This window comes from Rhamphochromis sp. 'chilingali' (assembly GCF_963969265.1).
Source record: "Rhamphochromis sp. 'chilingali' genome assembly, chromosome: 7".
In the NCBI taxonomy this organism is placed as follows: Eukaryota; Metazoa; Chordata; class Actinopteri; order Cichliformes; family Cichlidae; genus Rhamphochromis; species Rhamphochromis sp. 'chilingali'.
This window is the reverse complement of record NC_137934.1, coordinates 29980675-29997238: the sequence shown is the minus strand read 5'-3', so window position 1 is coordinate 29997238 and position 16564 is coordinate 29980675. Positions and strand designations below refer to the sequence as shown.

Sequence of the window (16564 nt, the reverse complement as noted above, 5' to 3'; positions counted from 1 at the left end):
TAGTCAGTTCCTTAACTGTATCTTTAAAATGTATGTCACAGATGTGCCTGTCACAAATGAGATTTCTTTAGAACTATAATTCCATCACCTTCTGGGACATAATGACAAACAGTCATATAGAACATCATTTAGACTAAGAGCCTACCATAAGAGCCAGTGTAAAATGAAGCCAGTCCAATATGGCTTTATACTATGCGTTTATATTCAGTCAGTCACACTTGCTCTTAGTTCTAATTGCCTCATCATTTTGTCACGCCATTTTAATGTTCATGTTGATGATGAAATACACATACAAAGTAAATATATTTTGATCCCAGATATGTATTAATTTACCACCATTATGACACTAAGCAAATGACAGCTACACAAAATAGGACAAGAAGGACTTGGACCAGGGAGTGAAAAACAGCACATGGGATTGTGGGTAGTTCTCTCTTAAACCTAGACTCGGTGTATGCTGACCGTGTTCAGGAGAAGGCCAGCTGCATTGCTGCAGACTTAACCCTTCCAGTAAATTAACTGTTTGTTACGGAGCCCCGGAAGGGACATGGGAGGAAAAAAAATTAAGACGGACTTTTGCGAGATCTCGCAAAACAAACTTGGGATCTCGCAAAACTTTTAGCCGCATTCTTCGGAGGCCGCCAGCTCGAAGCCGACCAGGGGGTCGAGGCACGATGTGCCGGGAGAGCGGTGTTCCTCCTCCTGTAGTAGGTCTCGACCTCCTGATAGCTTCGAGATGGTGGGTGTCAGATCTCCAAAAACGTCGCAGCACTTTTGCAAATATGTGATGTCTTGTAAACCGAGCAGATATTTGACATTTACACCACTACATTCACGCCTCAAAATATCTTACAAGTTTATTTTGTGACCCAGAAAGAGTAATATTACAACTAAGTAGCTGCCGCCATTGTTGGAATTCAACTTTTGTGAGACCTCGCAAAAGTTTTGCGAGATCCCGAGTTAGTTTTGCGAGATCTGGAGTTTGTTTTGCGAGATCTGGAGTTTGTTTTGCGAGATCTCGCAAAACAAACTCGGGATGTCGCAAAAGTTCATTGTAATTTTTTTTTCTCCCATGTCTCTTGCGTTTGTCTCTCTGCCATCTGGAAGAAGGTAAAGGAGTTTAAAAACAAAAACCACCAGTCATGCCTTAAAAGAGCTGCGGACATGCCGCAGACAACTGCACTTTACAACATTTTTTTAAAATTGTTTGCCTGTTACATATCTTATTGTATAAAAAAAATGCTCTGTTGCTTATATTTATTTATTGTGTGTTTGTCTATGTTAAATACTGTCTGTTCTATGGTGAGGTACACCACAGGATGTTATTATGTGACTACACCATGAATCATATATCTGGAAAGCTAATGATCTTTTGTTTTTAGCGCTAATTAGCAACTGTTAGCATGCAAAAATGAAACGGTTGAACATTATACCTGGCAAGCGTGTTAGCACGAACATGCGAGGAAGCTGATTCACTTCAAAGTGCTCCTGTGTTCCTGCAGTCGCACAGAGCCTCTGGTGTGCTGCTTAGTTTCGTCAGAAATAGAACTGTTGTGAGGATTTATGGGATTACCAAATCATTCCTCCGACTGCATCTGATCTAATGTGTATTTGTATCCGTCATTTTGCAGTAAAATATTAACATGTAAAAATGAATCTGTCATCATCGAGTCTGAAAAATGGCTTCACTGTTTACCGCGATGAGTATGCTGCCAATCCTCTCATCATATTTCAACCTACGTAGTCTTGGAACAATATTGCATGCCTCCTGTAAAAGTTTGAACAAAGCAATTACACAAACCCTCAGGTGTATAATTGAAGATGACATGCTTACACGGGCTTACAATGCATTTTAGCATGTTATTGGTGTCAGTGGGTATTATACTGGGTAAACATAATGTAGAGATGAATTTGACAGATGACACCCCAACTTACTCATTACGCCTTACGCTGCGGACCCGATCACAACTCAATTTCCAGCTCACTGGCTCACAGAGTCATTATCCTAAATATGATTTGCTCAATGGAGAAGTCTAAATAATCTGTAATATATTTAGTGTTTCTCAGAAGAGGAGATGTAGAGGGAATGACTGTTAATCTTATTCTGCATGATCTGCGTTCGCTTCCATCCTCCTTTGTCATAGCTCACTCTCTGTATGTGTTTGTATATTTAATGCCATTAGAGAGTTACTTTCACAGTATGAATTGCTGTTATGCCCCTCTGGTTTCCTCCCTTTAGGTGACCGAAACAAGGACGGGTCCTCTTGGATGCAGTAACTATGACAACCTCGACTCTGTCAGCTCCGTTTTGGTTCAGAGCCCTGAAAACAAGATTCATTTGCAAGGTTGGCCATCCATAATTGAACTCCCCCAATTTCTGATGGAATTGTCACAGTGTCTGTTCTCTGGCAGGCCTATAACTGCAACACGAGAGTGTCAGAATGAATTTAGCTTCAATCACTCTTTTGCTTTTTTTTTTTTCTTTTTTAGCCATGCATTGCTTGCAGACTTCTGAAGTGAATCCTGGGCAGTAATGATTCAGAACAAAAGTAGCAGAACTACACAGTAAAACTAAAACTTAAAGTGAATCTCAGCATATTGCATCTGACGCCAAGTGTATGTCAAGCATGGGATACAAAAAAAAGAAAGAAAATGAGAGCTGGTCTTCGGTGATTTACAGATCTACCATAGAAAAGCTATCTAAACACAATTTTTGCAGTAGCTAAAGTGCTTACAGCTCCCACTTCATTCATCCATGTGACATTTCCATGTTTGTGCCCTGTTTTTGTCCTTGCCTTAGGCCTCCAGGCCATTCTGCCAGAGTATCTGAGGGCCAGGTTTGTGCAAGCAGCTCTTAGCTACATTGGCTGTAATGAGGAGGGCCAGTTTGTGTGCCGAAACAACGACTGCTGGTGTCAGTGTGCCGTCGACTATCCACAGTGTAATTGCCCCGAGGTGGATCTGAGGGCTATGGAAGCTAGTTTGCTGCAAATCCGAGATTCCTGGAACATGGCTAACCAAGAATTTGAAGAGTCAGGTCAGTGTTTTATTATTTGTATTTATTTATTTATTTATGCCATTTTAAATGACCCTCTCACTGACTGCAAATAGCACCCTGTTGTTGGAGGCACTGATGGAAAAATCAAACTGACGATCTTTGAAAAAGGGACTATTACATCCAATCTATGCAATAGCAATTCAACATTACACAGTGTAATACTTTTTGGACCCATGTGTTTGCAGCTTCTTGCAAACACACATGGTTATGAAAACAACTAAGAAGCCCTGTTCATTTAACTTACTTAGACACAACAGATTTTTTCCCTGTTCTGCACATGTTTTAATTTTATTGTTTTTATCTGTTTTCAGGGTTTTTGAGGGAAATAAATTATTAAACCATTTCCTGATCATAACAAATTGTCAGTTGTACATATCAGCACACACCTTTTATTTAGTATTATTTGGAATTCTTGCATGCAACAGCTTACATTAATTGTCTTTGATTTACATTCAGTAAGAAGATTATTTGCATTATCTGCAGATAACTATTGTCTGCAGTAATATCTATCTAGCAGCATGGGTGGAACCTCCCTGCCTTTCTATGGATGAACATGGGTACACAAATGGCAATCACTGTATAAGATTTGCGAGATGGATGTGTAAAAGAGTAAAAGCTATCCATTCATCAGCTGATGTGGACTTCTATTAGAGCAGCTGATCTTCCTGGATTGCGGTTGAGCTTGACTTCATGGCCTCGATGATTTAATGATATGTTCAATTTTCTGTGACTTACAAAGTATGAGGATCATTAATATTAAAAGATGTGTGATTTCTGTAAAACAAAGGATGTTTTGAGGAGGTATTCTAAAACAATTAAATATCAGCTACGTTAAGGCTCTTAACAAATGAATGAAATGAAGGTACCTTACTTCATTGTGTTGATGTAAAAATCTTATAAATCCAATCCTGCCGTAAAGCAGCACTGATTATTGATCAGTAACACTTGTCTTAGTGGCCTAATACAGCAAGAGGTATTAAGTAAATAGCTGACGTAGTAGAAACAGCAAAATAATGAAATTAATAAAATTTCTCTGGTGAAAATCGAACCACTTTTCGAGCATTCAGATTAATAACACTTTTGTGACCTTTGAACCCGTCTTTAGGAAAAAAATGCATGGATGATTTACAAAGTCCAGTACATGAAAGAGGAGCAATTACAGCAATATTACTGGGTCAACAGTGATTCAGTCAGAAGTAAGCTCTTCACTGCGGTAGGAGCTGTCATGCCTTTTGAAACACAATACAGTTGCTCTAATCTGTTTGCAGAATACAATTTAATAGCTTTGTAATAGCACTAGCAATGATGTTGCAGTTGTTTTAACCAATGTCTCATTAGCTTTTGCATTTTTTTCCACTAATGTACCCGTTGACCGTTATGTCAAACTCTTCTTCCTCAGTCTTGAATTTTACTGTATCTTGCAGCATAGCTCTGCATCCATGTTCCCCTGTCATTATTAAAACTGTGCTGCATCCACAGGCTCTAAGGGCATCTTGCTGTTTCACTCATTTCCAGCTCTGCCTTAAGCTGTTTTCAGTGCACCTAGCTGGCTGTGTGTTATTACCGGCTACATGCTTCTGTACTAAGGGCAACTTGATTAGTGCGCAGTTGGCAATGACTTAAGCAGCAAGGTGCCCAGAGAACTGCAGTTACACTGCTGTATTAAATAATGAAAAATAAGTTTCCTTGAAACCCCTGAGGATCTACTTGTATAGTCAATCTAATAGAGGACAACTCGCACCAGCCGCAGAGAGATTAATAATCATAACTCTTATTGTTAAATGAGCTTCCTACCATCAGAGGATGGTGGACATGATTTGTTTTAAGTCCCACCACCCACTGAGTGGTAACTGTTTAATAATTAAGACATCATATTTTTTATACCTGGATCAGTATCCTATCTCAGTGTTTGGCTAAGACAAACCATAGTCATAACAGAGCATTGAAACAGTGTGGAAAAACTAGACTCAGGGGAGCATAAATAAGAGAGTGCACTTCATATCCAAGAGAGATCCAAGAGGCTTTAGTCTAAATAAACTGCAATATGTTGCAGTAAGTCAAATACATGCTTAAAGTTGCCGGACTACTAAGACGCATAAGTTATTAATTATAACCTCATAATTAAGTAATTTAAGAAAACCCTGCCAAATAAGCCTCCTTACACGCGTCGTTACCCTTCAGCCTCCTTGTGTTATTTTTGATAAGACCCACGCTGTGTCTGTACTTGTGTTCCTGAAAATCTGACAGTGTTTTCTATTTTTAAAATTGTACAAAAGGAAAATGCCGTTACCTTCCTGGGTTCAGCAGCTGACAAGATAATAATGGTCATTAGAGCGCAAGTTTCCAGGGATGAGGTATTGTTGTCTTGGTGATAAAATAATAGTTTAGTTAAGAAGTTACTTGCCATTCCCACCTTCTCATGGTTATTCAACATTATGATTTTGCCATGATGTTAACTATATTAAATTAATCAGTATTGTTTTTTAGCCTGAAAGTACACCTATATTCTATATGTTTCCTACTTAATGAGCCAAATGACAGTATAAAATAATCAATAATAATAAGAAGAAGTGAATGTACCTATTGTTTTGCCCATTTTTGAAGTCAAATCTGCTACTCCTCCCAGAAACACAGGGTCAGCAAACTTACTGGAAAGAAAATACAAAAACAATTTACATATCCACTGAAACAGGTCAAAACTCAACGTTCAATGTCAAAATAAGAACAAGATACAATGTGAATCCATTGTAAGGAATGAACATGAATAGAAATAAGATGGAAGTATGCTAGTAATGTCAAAAATAAAATAAAAAATACAAAAAGCACTGCAACAGAAGTGAGTCTTGATCTGTGATTTAAAAGAAGACACTGACAAAGCGAGCCAGACCATTCCACTAACAAGGAGTCCTTAGAGCAAATGCTCGATTGCATTTTGTGTTTAAGACTGACATAGACATTTTTAACAGGTTTCTGCCTGAGGATTTGAGGCTGAGCTATTACTGTGCAAGTAGTACAGTGTGTAGTACTGTGAGCTCACGGCCTATCATTTGCTTCCAAGGAGCCAGACTTCTTTTAATTTTGACATAGTGAGACATAGTTCTTCAAGCTTTCTGAAGGTCTTTCAAAGTTTTTCTTTGGATATTTGCTGCTTTTTCACTCATTTTCAAGACTAGTCCTTGTACCTGACCATTTTGTTTTTTTAAATTATTAACTCACATGACACAGACCGATTAATCATTTAAAAATTTAACTCAAGGGATAAACCAATGTTGTGCCAACAGATAGATACAAGATAGAGAACAAATTTTAAAACTACATCATCAGGTACATTAGGTACCATAAATTGTTTCCATCAATGGAAGGATGGCTGTCAAGAATTTCTAAAAATGAGTCTTCACTAATCCCATGTAAATGTACACCCATCTGGAACAACCCTTTTTTTCTATAACTGGACAATGATCTGACAATATCCTTTAACAGCCAGTGTCACTTAAACTTGCTTTGTCTTGTCAGATTTGCATTTTGCTACTAAGCTTGTTTTTATTGCAGGTTTGCATGACTGATGTTTTAATGTTTCAATAAGTTAAGCGCAATGCTAAAATATTTATATAAGCTGAGATATATTCTTATTCTTCTTTGACGCAGAATCCTGTTGTTATTCAAAATGTAAATCACAGTGATGGTTATTACGATGAAGACACGGATGGGATGTTTTAAAAGACAGACTCGTTCTTGGATTATGCCATCTCATTGGACGCCAGTAATAGTCTTATCTTTTAAACTAATTTTAGTTAAGACAAATTAATATATCACACAATCTGCTAAATCTGTGATTAGAAGAAAGAAAAAAAATAGTGGTGGCGGCAGCACCATGTGATTTTTCTTTAGTTTTCAAAATACAGGTCATAGAAAACACTCAGCTTATGAATTTCACAGGAACATGTAAAGCTTTTTGCATAATCAGCAGGGAAGGCGTTGGGGCTTAATTGGTTTCCCAAATTGATGCTTTATTATCCAGACAAACAGCACGGTCTTTTTCTAATCAGAAGTGAGCATGTTTTCGATTTTCCATACATCCAATCATGATTGTGATGATATTGTTATTGAAATGTAATCTGTTAGCACACGAGGCAAACAGCATTTCTGAAGGGCTGACAGATGTTATCCTCTGTGCTCCAGGCCCATCCTGATTTCCCCCTGACAGACTTGCTGCAGAAAATCTGTATGCTATTCATTAATGAATCTTACCCCATCACCGTATTTAGCTCTGCCTTTTTCTATTAGCCTATGCTTCAAACAATATCACTTCCAGTTTGCCCCACAGCTCTTCAGTCTACATGGACTCTGCAAACTGATTTTCTCATTTTGGCTTGACTAAATTAGCCAAATATAGTGAGAAAGCATTCAGGTCAGTTAGGCAAAGTCAGACAGGAACCATCCACTTCTTTCCAACACAGACTAAACTATCTTGCCTGTCCTCTGTCTTTCAGATGAGTTCCAGAACTTTGTTCGAAGGCTTCCTACATTCTATGCTATGAACACATCGGCCATTCAATATTTCTGGAAAACGGAGCCGACCATTCTCCAGCGCTACAAACAGCTGGAGCTCAGCACCCAGCAGCTCCTGAGCAAAGCACGACGCATTATCAACAAGCTCTTCACCCTCAGCAAAAGGTGTCAAACTCAGCCCAAAATTATTATGCTGAGAGAGAGGTGAGAAATATAAGTATTCCTGCTGACCTTTCTGTGGATACAGATGTGTTAGGCTGTGTGTTTGCGCGCATGAGTGTGAAAAAATAAGCAAAAATTCCAAAGCCTGCAGCCACATTGCAAGTCCTTTCAAGCACGTTGCAAACGGCAGTGCTCATTTATTTTCCTCAGCCCGCTCTGTGCGCAGTGCTTTGTTATCCCCTGAACTAGGCATTATGCTAATAATACACACAATACATTAGCACTTTGATATTCAACCGAGGTCTCACTGAAGTGAGCTATAGTGTCACACCTGATGACTTGGCTGCACTCCCAGTCCGGGTCTCCTTTACATTCAGGAAATCAAAGTTATCCTCCTGTGAAATTAAAGTTTGCAGTGTTTCAAAGGAATATGCAAAGTTTGGGCCATTTTTCCTGTTGGTTAACTTGACTGCAATGAAATCATATACTAAAGAAAATCTGCCGTGGATCTTCTGTTGATCATTCCATCTATTTTTGTGTTTTTCTCCACAAAGTTTAGCTATAGTCTGCAACAAAAGCTTATGAAAAAGAAATGTAATTATGTCAGTGCAGCTGAAGTATCCAGGTTTATTTTAGGAGCTATTTCAGGTGAGAAACCAAATATTCATCCTCTGCAATGTGATTTTTTTTAAAATAAATATAGAGCTCGAATCTCCAATTGCCCCCACCTTCATTTCCTCTATAATGAGGGAATATATCTCTGTTCATTCAAACTGTACATATTTACCTATAAAATCTATGGGAACATACAGTGTTGTAAGTCATGTATTTGGCTCATACCTGATTTCTTACTTGCAGTTTTTTTAAATGGAGATTTCATTTATTAAGGAGAAAATGCTTTCCAAACCCACCTGAATTAATCACATTTTTTGGAAAGCTGGGTTCTATTTTATTAGCCACATGCAGACCTGATTACTGCCAGACACACTAAATCAAGAAATCCCTAAAAAATCAACCTGTAGAAATACGTTATACTGGCGTCTGAAGAAGCTCAAGAACAGATGAAAAACAAAGTCATTGACATCTACGAATAGGGTTACAAAACCATTTCTAAGGTTTTGAGATTCCAGTGAACCACAATGGAGAGCCATTGAGAAAATGGAGAAAACTGAAAATTGGTGAACATTCCCAGGAGTGGCTACTAAAATTACTCCAGGAGTGCAACCATGGGAGATTTCCAAAGACCACTGCTGACCTTAAAGGACACAAAGGCTCATCTCACATTTGTCAAAAACCATATCAATGATCCCCAAGAGTTTTAGGACAATATTCTATGGAGTGACAAGGCAAGAGTGAAACTTTGCAAGGTTTGAGTCCTGTTACATCTGGCAAAACAAACATAGCATCATAGAAAGATCACACCATCAGTCAAACATGGTTGTGGTAGTATGATGGTCTGGGCTGCTTTGCGGTTTCAGCAGCTGGACAACTTGAAATGGATGGCTTGATGGCTGAAATGGATGCAACCATGAATTCTACTAGAAAAATCTAAAAAAAGAATGCCCGTCTGTCAGTTCATGACCTTAAGCTCAGGGACACTTGGGTTATGGACAATGAGCCGAAAGACTCCAGCAACTCCACCTGGATGGTTAAAAAAAACCCCAAATGAATATTTTGCAGTGGCCTGTTAAGGTCTGTGCTTAAATCAGATTGAGCTGCTTTAGCATCACCTTAGACAGGCTGTTTAATTCAGCTCTCCAATGAGCCTGAATTAAAGCAATTCTACAAAGAAAAGTGGTGATGTGAAAGACTCATTGCCAGTTATTGCAAAAGCTTGGATATAGTTCTTGCTACAAAGGGTGACGCAAGCAGCTATTAGGTTTAGGGGGCAATTACTATTTTACATTGAAGTGTAACAAATATGCAAAAAACTAAGAGATCAAGAAGAGGGCAAATACCTTTTCACAGCACTGTACATATATGCAGTGTTAAATTTGGAGTTGCTGCAAGCACAGTTGTGTTTGCTTACATTTTTAAGCAAGGTAAAGAAAAGGTTTTATTTCCTAAAAATAGAACACAAAAATTGTTTAGTTCACCTGAAGTAGTATATTTAGGGAATCCAAATTTTTATTTGCAGACTCAAACTCAAGGTACTGCACCACTTTAGTATATGGGTTTTCTATACAACCAAATGAGCTATACTGACACTTATTTGCAAAGATCTTATAAGGGAATAGAAATGTATTCAGGTTATTACCATTATAGATTGACCATCGCTATAGGGAAAAGTGTATTTCTGATATTTAAGGGGAAATGTATAAGAGCGATAAAGGCAGATTAAAAGATTGGTCAAAATCATTGTTGCTGAGCTCTCAGTCCTGCACTAGTCATACTACAAAAGATTCAATACAACGACAAATGGTTATTTTTTCGCATGATTTTGCATTTCTGTTTCCAGATGGTCCCTCATATCATATTAACTTGATTCTTAATGGCTTTCAGCTCCAGTCCTAAGCACCGTTTCCTCATATAGCATCATAATGCTGCAGAATCAGATGTTCCTTAGTAGCAATTTATGCAAATTAGGTGCGACCGAGGTCATTTACAGCTATATTCTTAGTAATATCTGTGCTGTGCAAAAAAATTAAAAAGATGCAAAATGTTCATCCCTGATGGAAAATGGTGACAGGTTTAGTAAATGTTCCCATCTGTGTATAAAAGCTTGCAAACAGCTAAATTACAATGATGAAATAGGCGACTTGCAGTGTTTTGAGCTGAGATGAATCTTCAGACAGCAGAAGAATGTACTGCCCTTTGTCAATGTAATAGTGAATAGTTACATACATATATATATATATATATATATATATATATATATATATATATATATATATATATATAGCAAGAATATACAAAGATTTTATCCTCATTTACCTTACATATCATACCGCCCTGTACATAATGGCCCAGCTCACAGAGGATTTGTTTTTCATATGGAATATTTGTACATCTCTGTAGCCATTATTCATGTTCCAAAGCTTCACAGTCTTTGTGAGATGAAGACAACGCAAACATAAAAAAAAAAATGTAGGCTGTTACATTGTAAATCCATTTGGAGTTTCTTTTGTAACTTTCTAGTGCAGTCTTTGGAACTATGTACAGTATTTTTTTTCCTTTTATTTTTTTCCATGAATACAAGAGGTGTCAGGGCAGCCGTGATGGAGCTGCACAAAAACAACTGATAGGCGGCTTTTTCTGTGCTTCCAAAGTAAATAAATGTGGCTTGTAATGGAAAAAATGAAGTGTATCTAGTGCAGAGGAGAAGTTTTCTTCACTAGTCAAAATGTACGCTGTGGCAGAAGGAGAAAGTTCGTTTGTGGCATTGATCTGTGTGAAATGAACTGACAGACAATGAACAGATTGCAGAGTGAACACCCGGCTTCTCTTTTGCCCATACTGCACACTGCGTCTCCATGACAGTTTACATGTCCTGCTGACAAAATGTGCTTATGATGGCGAGACAGCTTCCTCTCTCTTGCTGTGCACAGTCTCCACTCTGGAGGTGAGATATGCACAACTGACTCTCGCTGATGAGTTTCAGACAAGCTGGGTGCCGTTAACACTGTTAACGCATTACATCGACTATCTTTTGACAAAATGTCACCAGATTTAAAATTTGATTTGAGGAAAAAGAAAAAGTCTTTTGCTCCTTTCTGTTTTTCTCCACATCACACTGACTGCGCTCACTGTGATGCTGGAATACTAGAGGGGGCTTGCCGGTTCAAAGCACTTATAAAAGAAGAACAAAAAAATGGTCTCGAAACTAAGAAACACCAGAAGCCTTCTATAGACTTTAGCTCTGCATGATAATTATTTTTTCCTAAGATATGCATCATTAGTGAGTAAAAGTACAGTACACTGGAGGGAACAAATTATAGAGCTGGAAAACAAAAAGAAAGGAAAAGAAAAGAAAACGCAATCACAAGTTTATATATTTAGTTATTTTTACCACTGGAAGGTGTTCTAAGCCATGTTTCTTTTTAAATAATTGTTTTCTCAATTAAAGTGGAAAAAACACATTTGAATATATTGCTTTTTGCACAGAACTGACAATACAAGTGAACTCACAATCATTTATTTCCATTTTTTTCCTGTAACTGTGAAGTCTGCAGCAGCAGTATGTTAGTTTATCCAGCTGTTTAGTACACAGTTTCACCCTTATCATCACTTTGCTTAGCTTCACCATTTGTGTGTATTTTTCCAGCCCAACTAGAATCTAGAGACGCAGGACTGTGTAGATGAAATCCATTTAAATATGTTGTGTAAGTTCAAACACAACTCGATCGTATCCAGTTTGATAGCTGGTTTAAAAATTGACTCAGAATATTACATGTATTATAGCATCTTTTTTATAATCAATTGCTTCATATCCACAATATCAAAATGTTCTTCAAAAATGTTTTGCATATATTTACTGCATTTATTTGTTGCAGTAAATATATGACACAAATACTATACTTTCATAGTATTTGTGTCGATATAGGAATATATCAAATGCTTTTCCAGTCAATGTATTAAACATTGAGAAGCTAAAATAATTTGTGGAAAAGGGTAAAAAAGCCTGATTTAGGAATTACATCTAACATTTATTCATCTATCTGTCCATCCTCTTCTGCTTATCCTTATCATTGTCGCAGGGGTCTAGAGCCTATCCCAGCTATCCCAGGGCGAGAGGCGGGCTACACCCTGGCCAGTCTGATGCAGGGCTAACGCTACTGTTTATCATAGGATCAAATTCCCAGTGATACACACACTCACCAGCACACACACAGTGCAGTTTAATTTCTTTAGTCTAACAACTGTTTGAACAAATGGTACTTTTCCCTTCAAAATTATGTTTTTTAGATGTAAATTACTTATACATGCACTTTTGTTTCCCTTAAATTAATTTACCAGCTGCACACGGCTACAGCAACAGAACAGCCACTCTGCTAAAGAACAAAAGTGGATTAAAAAATCTGACAGATGTGGAACATAGCAAGCGACAGACTAATTTACCACATTATGTTCCTGTCATGCATTCCATCTGCTCTTTCATTCAGAAACAATTTCGGTATATTGCTTCACCGATATAGTTTGTGGCTTGGAATAAATAGAGCATTTTGCTAATCATATACTATATGTATGGTTCTAGATGTACATAGGGCTAGACTAGACTCTGCACATTTCCAACTTAAATAAATGATGTATTTTCCTAATGTGATCTTTATCAGCCTCTTATTAAACCTAATATTGTTTTATAGGAAATTTTGTGTGATGCCAAAGCCGAAGCTATGTTTTGATTACCATTTTGGTTGTTTATGCTTTTAACAAGAGTGTATCTTTTTAGTATTTTCAGCTCTGCCCAAAGTAAACAACATAAAAATTGTAACGTAATTAGCATTAGCTTATTTTACAGAGGGAGACTTTCCAATTACCCAATTAGCTCGTTTTCTTAGCACTAAATATAAAATGGGTGTATTTCTAACTCATCATCTTTTTTGACCTTGCATATTTGTAGTGAAACGACAAGTGATCCATCTATAGTAGGATGCGTTTTAGACTGGATAAGTGGACAGGAAATCTTTTCTACAGGGATTTCATGAAAACATTGAAGGATTTGAATGAATCGCTTAAATGTGGGACTTGCGTAGCAGGCATTGGTCTCTTGAGATTATGATGTGATACAGAACAAGCAATGACTGTTGATCTCCCCCATAATGCACCTTCCCTCCCCTATAGGGTCTAGTCAGGAAGCAGGCAAAATTTAACTTAGCTGTGTTTCTTCAGAAAGCACTTAACCATGCATATGAAACTCATAGTTTCAATCTGTTAGTTAAAGTAATGACTCAGTTTTACTCCTTACAGTGCAAGAGTTGGTTGCTCTAAATTACATTTAACATATTTTCATGTGTCATTAACGAATCATATAGAGCAGGAGAAGACAGAGGGACTTTGACATTTACATTTCATGGCTTCATAATTGTGAAGTGCCGCATAACTGCTATATCCATAGCCATATTTTCATTTCATGCCCACATATTTATTGTTCAACTTCCCATCTATATCCACTGCATCTCTTATTTATAGGCAAAAATCTGAAAAGAAATACATGCAAGTGTTTTTTTATTGTTTATATTTTTTAAGTATGTGTGAGGAAAAACGCTTTTTCTATGCTGAGTCATCTCTGTTTTTGTTTATAGATTTTACAATGTAACAGCTTCCACAAAGAAAGAAAGTATGCACTATAATTCTTAAAAATTAAAATACAGTGTTTATTCTTAATGAAATTTGAAATTACTCAAAGTTATATGACCATCTAATAATTACTCAGCTTACCTAATGTGAACAATCAGGAGCATTTTATAAATATTATATTTGACAATAAAGTAGAAACTCAACATCCAACAAAAGAGAAAGCACCTGATGTAAGCATAATGACCCGAAAGGGAAAAGAGATGTGAGCGAAGACAGTAAATGGGATTGTGAGACTTCACATTGATGAAAAGCATACGTGATGATCACTATCAAACTAAGTGGCTCACAGGTTTTCTCCATACAGAGGAGCATTGAGTTTGTAATCAAAATATAGATTTTTTTGTTGTTTGGTTTAGAAACAATGAGATTAATGTTTGAAGCCATGTGATTCTTGTGTTATGTACTCTGCATCAACAATGAATCTTACCCACTGCTCCATCTCTGTCGCAGGCCCTTTAGCTACTGGCTGAACTACATCCTCTCCATCATGTACTGCAGTGAAAACAATCACATCGGCTCTTACCTGGAGGAAACCCGGAGCTGCTCCTGCCCTTATGAGCATCCTCCCTGCCAGGGCTTGATTCCATGCACAGTGGGGGAGGGCACCTCCTGTGCGTCATGCTCCTATGAGAATCGCTCCCGCTGCGCCACCTGCAACCAGGGTTACATGCTGAGCCAGGGTGTGTGCCGCAACGAAGTGCCAGACTCCACTGACCACTACATAGGCTTTGAGACTGACCTGCAGGACATGGAGCTGCGCTATCTTCTCCAGAAACGTGACAACCGCATCAGCATTCACGGCATCTTTGTAAGCAATGACGTCAGGCTGAATAATTGGTTTGACCCATCGTGGAGGAAGAGAATGCTGCTGACACTGAAAAGTAACAAATACAAGTCAAACCATGTCCACATGCTCCTGGGGATGTCTCTACAGATCTGCCTTACCAAGAACATTACTCTGGACCCCATGCTGTCTGTTTATATCAATCCGTTTGGCGGGAGCCACTCAGAGAGCTGGATCATGCCCATTGAGCAGAAGAACTATCCAGACTGGGAGAGGACTAAATTAGACCTTCCTTATGACTGTTATAATTGGACTCTGACTTTAGGCAACAAGTGGAAAACATTTTTTGAGACAGTGCATTTTTATCTACGGAGCCGGATCAGGGGCACCTCAAGTAACGGGAATGGAACTGTATATTATGAACCCTTGGAGTACCTGGAATCGGGACGAAATCTAGGCTACATGAAGATCAACAGCATCCAGGTGTACGGCTATAGTATGCACTTTGACCCGGAAGCGATCCAGGACTTGATTTTACAGCTGGACTACCCATATACTCAGGGATCGCAGGACTCAGCCCTGCTGCAGCTGCTGGAGATCCGGGATCGGGTCAACAGGCTTTCCCCACCAGGAGCTCAGCCACTGGACCTGTTCTCCTGTCTACTGCGGCACCGGCTCAAACTGTCCACTACAGATGTTGCCAGGATCCAGGCAGCGTTGCAGACTTTCAGTGCCAAGCAGCCAAACTCGATGGAATACGAAACAACCAAATTATGTAGCTAAGAAGTGGGCAGGTGGCCAGGCGCACAGATGGAAGAGCAGTCACCACACAACTCTGACGATAGTTAAGAGCAATTCTGGAGCAGTGCAAGGGACATTTGGGGGACATGTTATTTGTTGTCATGGGTCTCAAGAGTGCATTTGAGATTCTTATGTCAGCTTTTGGTATAAATTTGTATTACGTCTTAGAAATAAGGAGGATTTCACCATACTTGCCTCATTGTTTGATTTTTTTTTTCTCTCCTGATGAAAACAATAACTTTAATAGTTATTAATATGAATTTCAATATTTGCCATCACTGATATTTTGCCAGCGTGCTGATGTTTGTAGATTGCACAAATCTGAATTGCTCACATACGTAAAGAAAAGGCTTTTGCTGATAAAATATTACCCAAGCAATGTAGTCACCTCACTCATTTCATTTCAACACCAGCATGTTCCTCGCTACATTTGCTTTCTAAAAAAAAGCCCACCATAAGTAATTGTTTTAATATCACAGTCCTCCTTCTTTGGCTGGAAAATTATGGGCACTGTGTTCTTTTTGCTTTTCATATCATGATAAAATCACTCATTTTTTTAAGCTCTACTTCACATTTTTGTAAGAAAATAGTCATTGCCATAAACAAAGTGAATAAATAAATGCTGTATTACTCCGGATTTGCTGACAAACAATGTATCATGTTCACAATATATGTTACATGTGCTCTTATTTTTATAATGCTGTTGTTTGTGAAACAAAAGTTACAAAAACACTGTCTATAAAATGTATAATACGATTTGTTAATACACTAAATAAAATACATTTTTATGTGTGGTCTGTACATGGTGTTCTTGTGTACATAGATGCTTTTCTAAATTTATAATGAGTTTATCAGATTTATGATAGGGATTACTAACATTATTTATTCTGTTGTCACGTTTCAAAAATGTCACTTTTGATTTTGATGCTCTCAAGAGACGCGACTGAACAGCC

General features: G+C 38.0%; 1 protein-coding gene across 2 annotated transcripts in view; it reads left to right on the top strand.

Moving 5' to 3' along the window:
- The window catches only part of LOC308399422 (BMP/retinoic acid-inducible neural-specific protein 3-like), a 59414-nt gene extending 43052 nt beyond the window's left edge, over positions 1–16362 (top strand). For both annotated transcript variants that reach the window (XM_080886685.1, XM_080886684.1), the window contains 4 exons: positions 2240–2345; positions 2801–3037; positions 7549–7771; positions 14477–16362. In XM_080886685.1, the coding sequence (XP_080742811.1) occupies positions 2240–2345; positions 2801–3037; positions 7549–7771; positions 14477–15593 (1683 nt within the window). In that variant the 3' untranslated portion in view covers positions 15594–16362. The remainder of the gene's footprint in view (positions 1–2239; positions 2346–2800; positions 3038–7548; positions 7772–14476) is intronic.
- Positions 16363–16564: the final 202 nt, after the last annotated feature.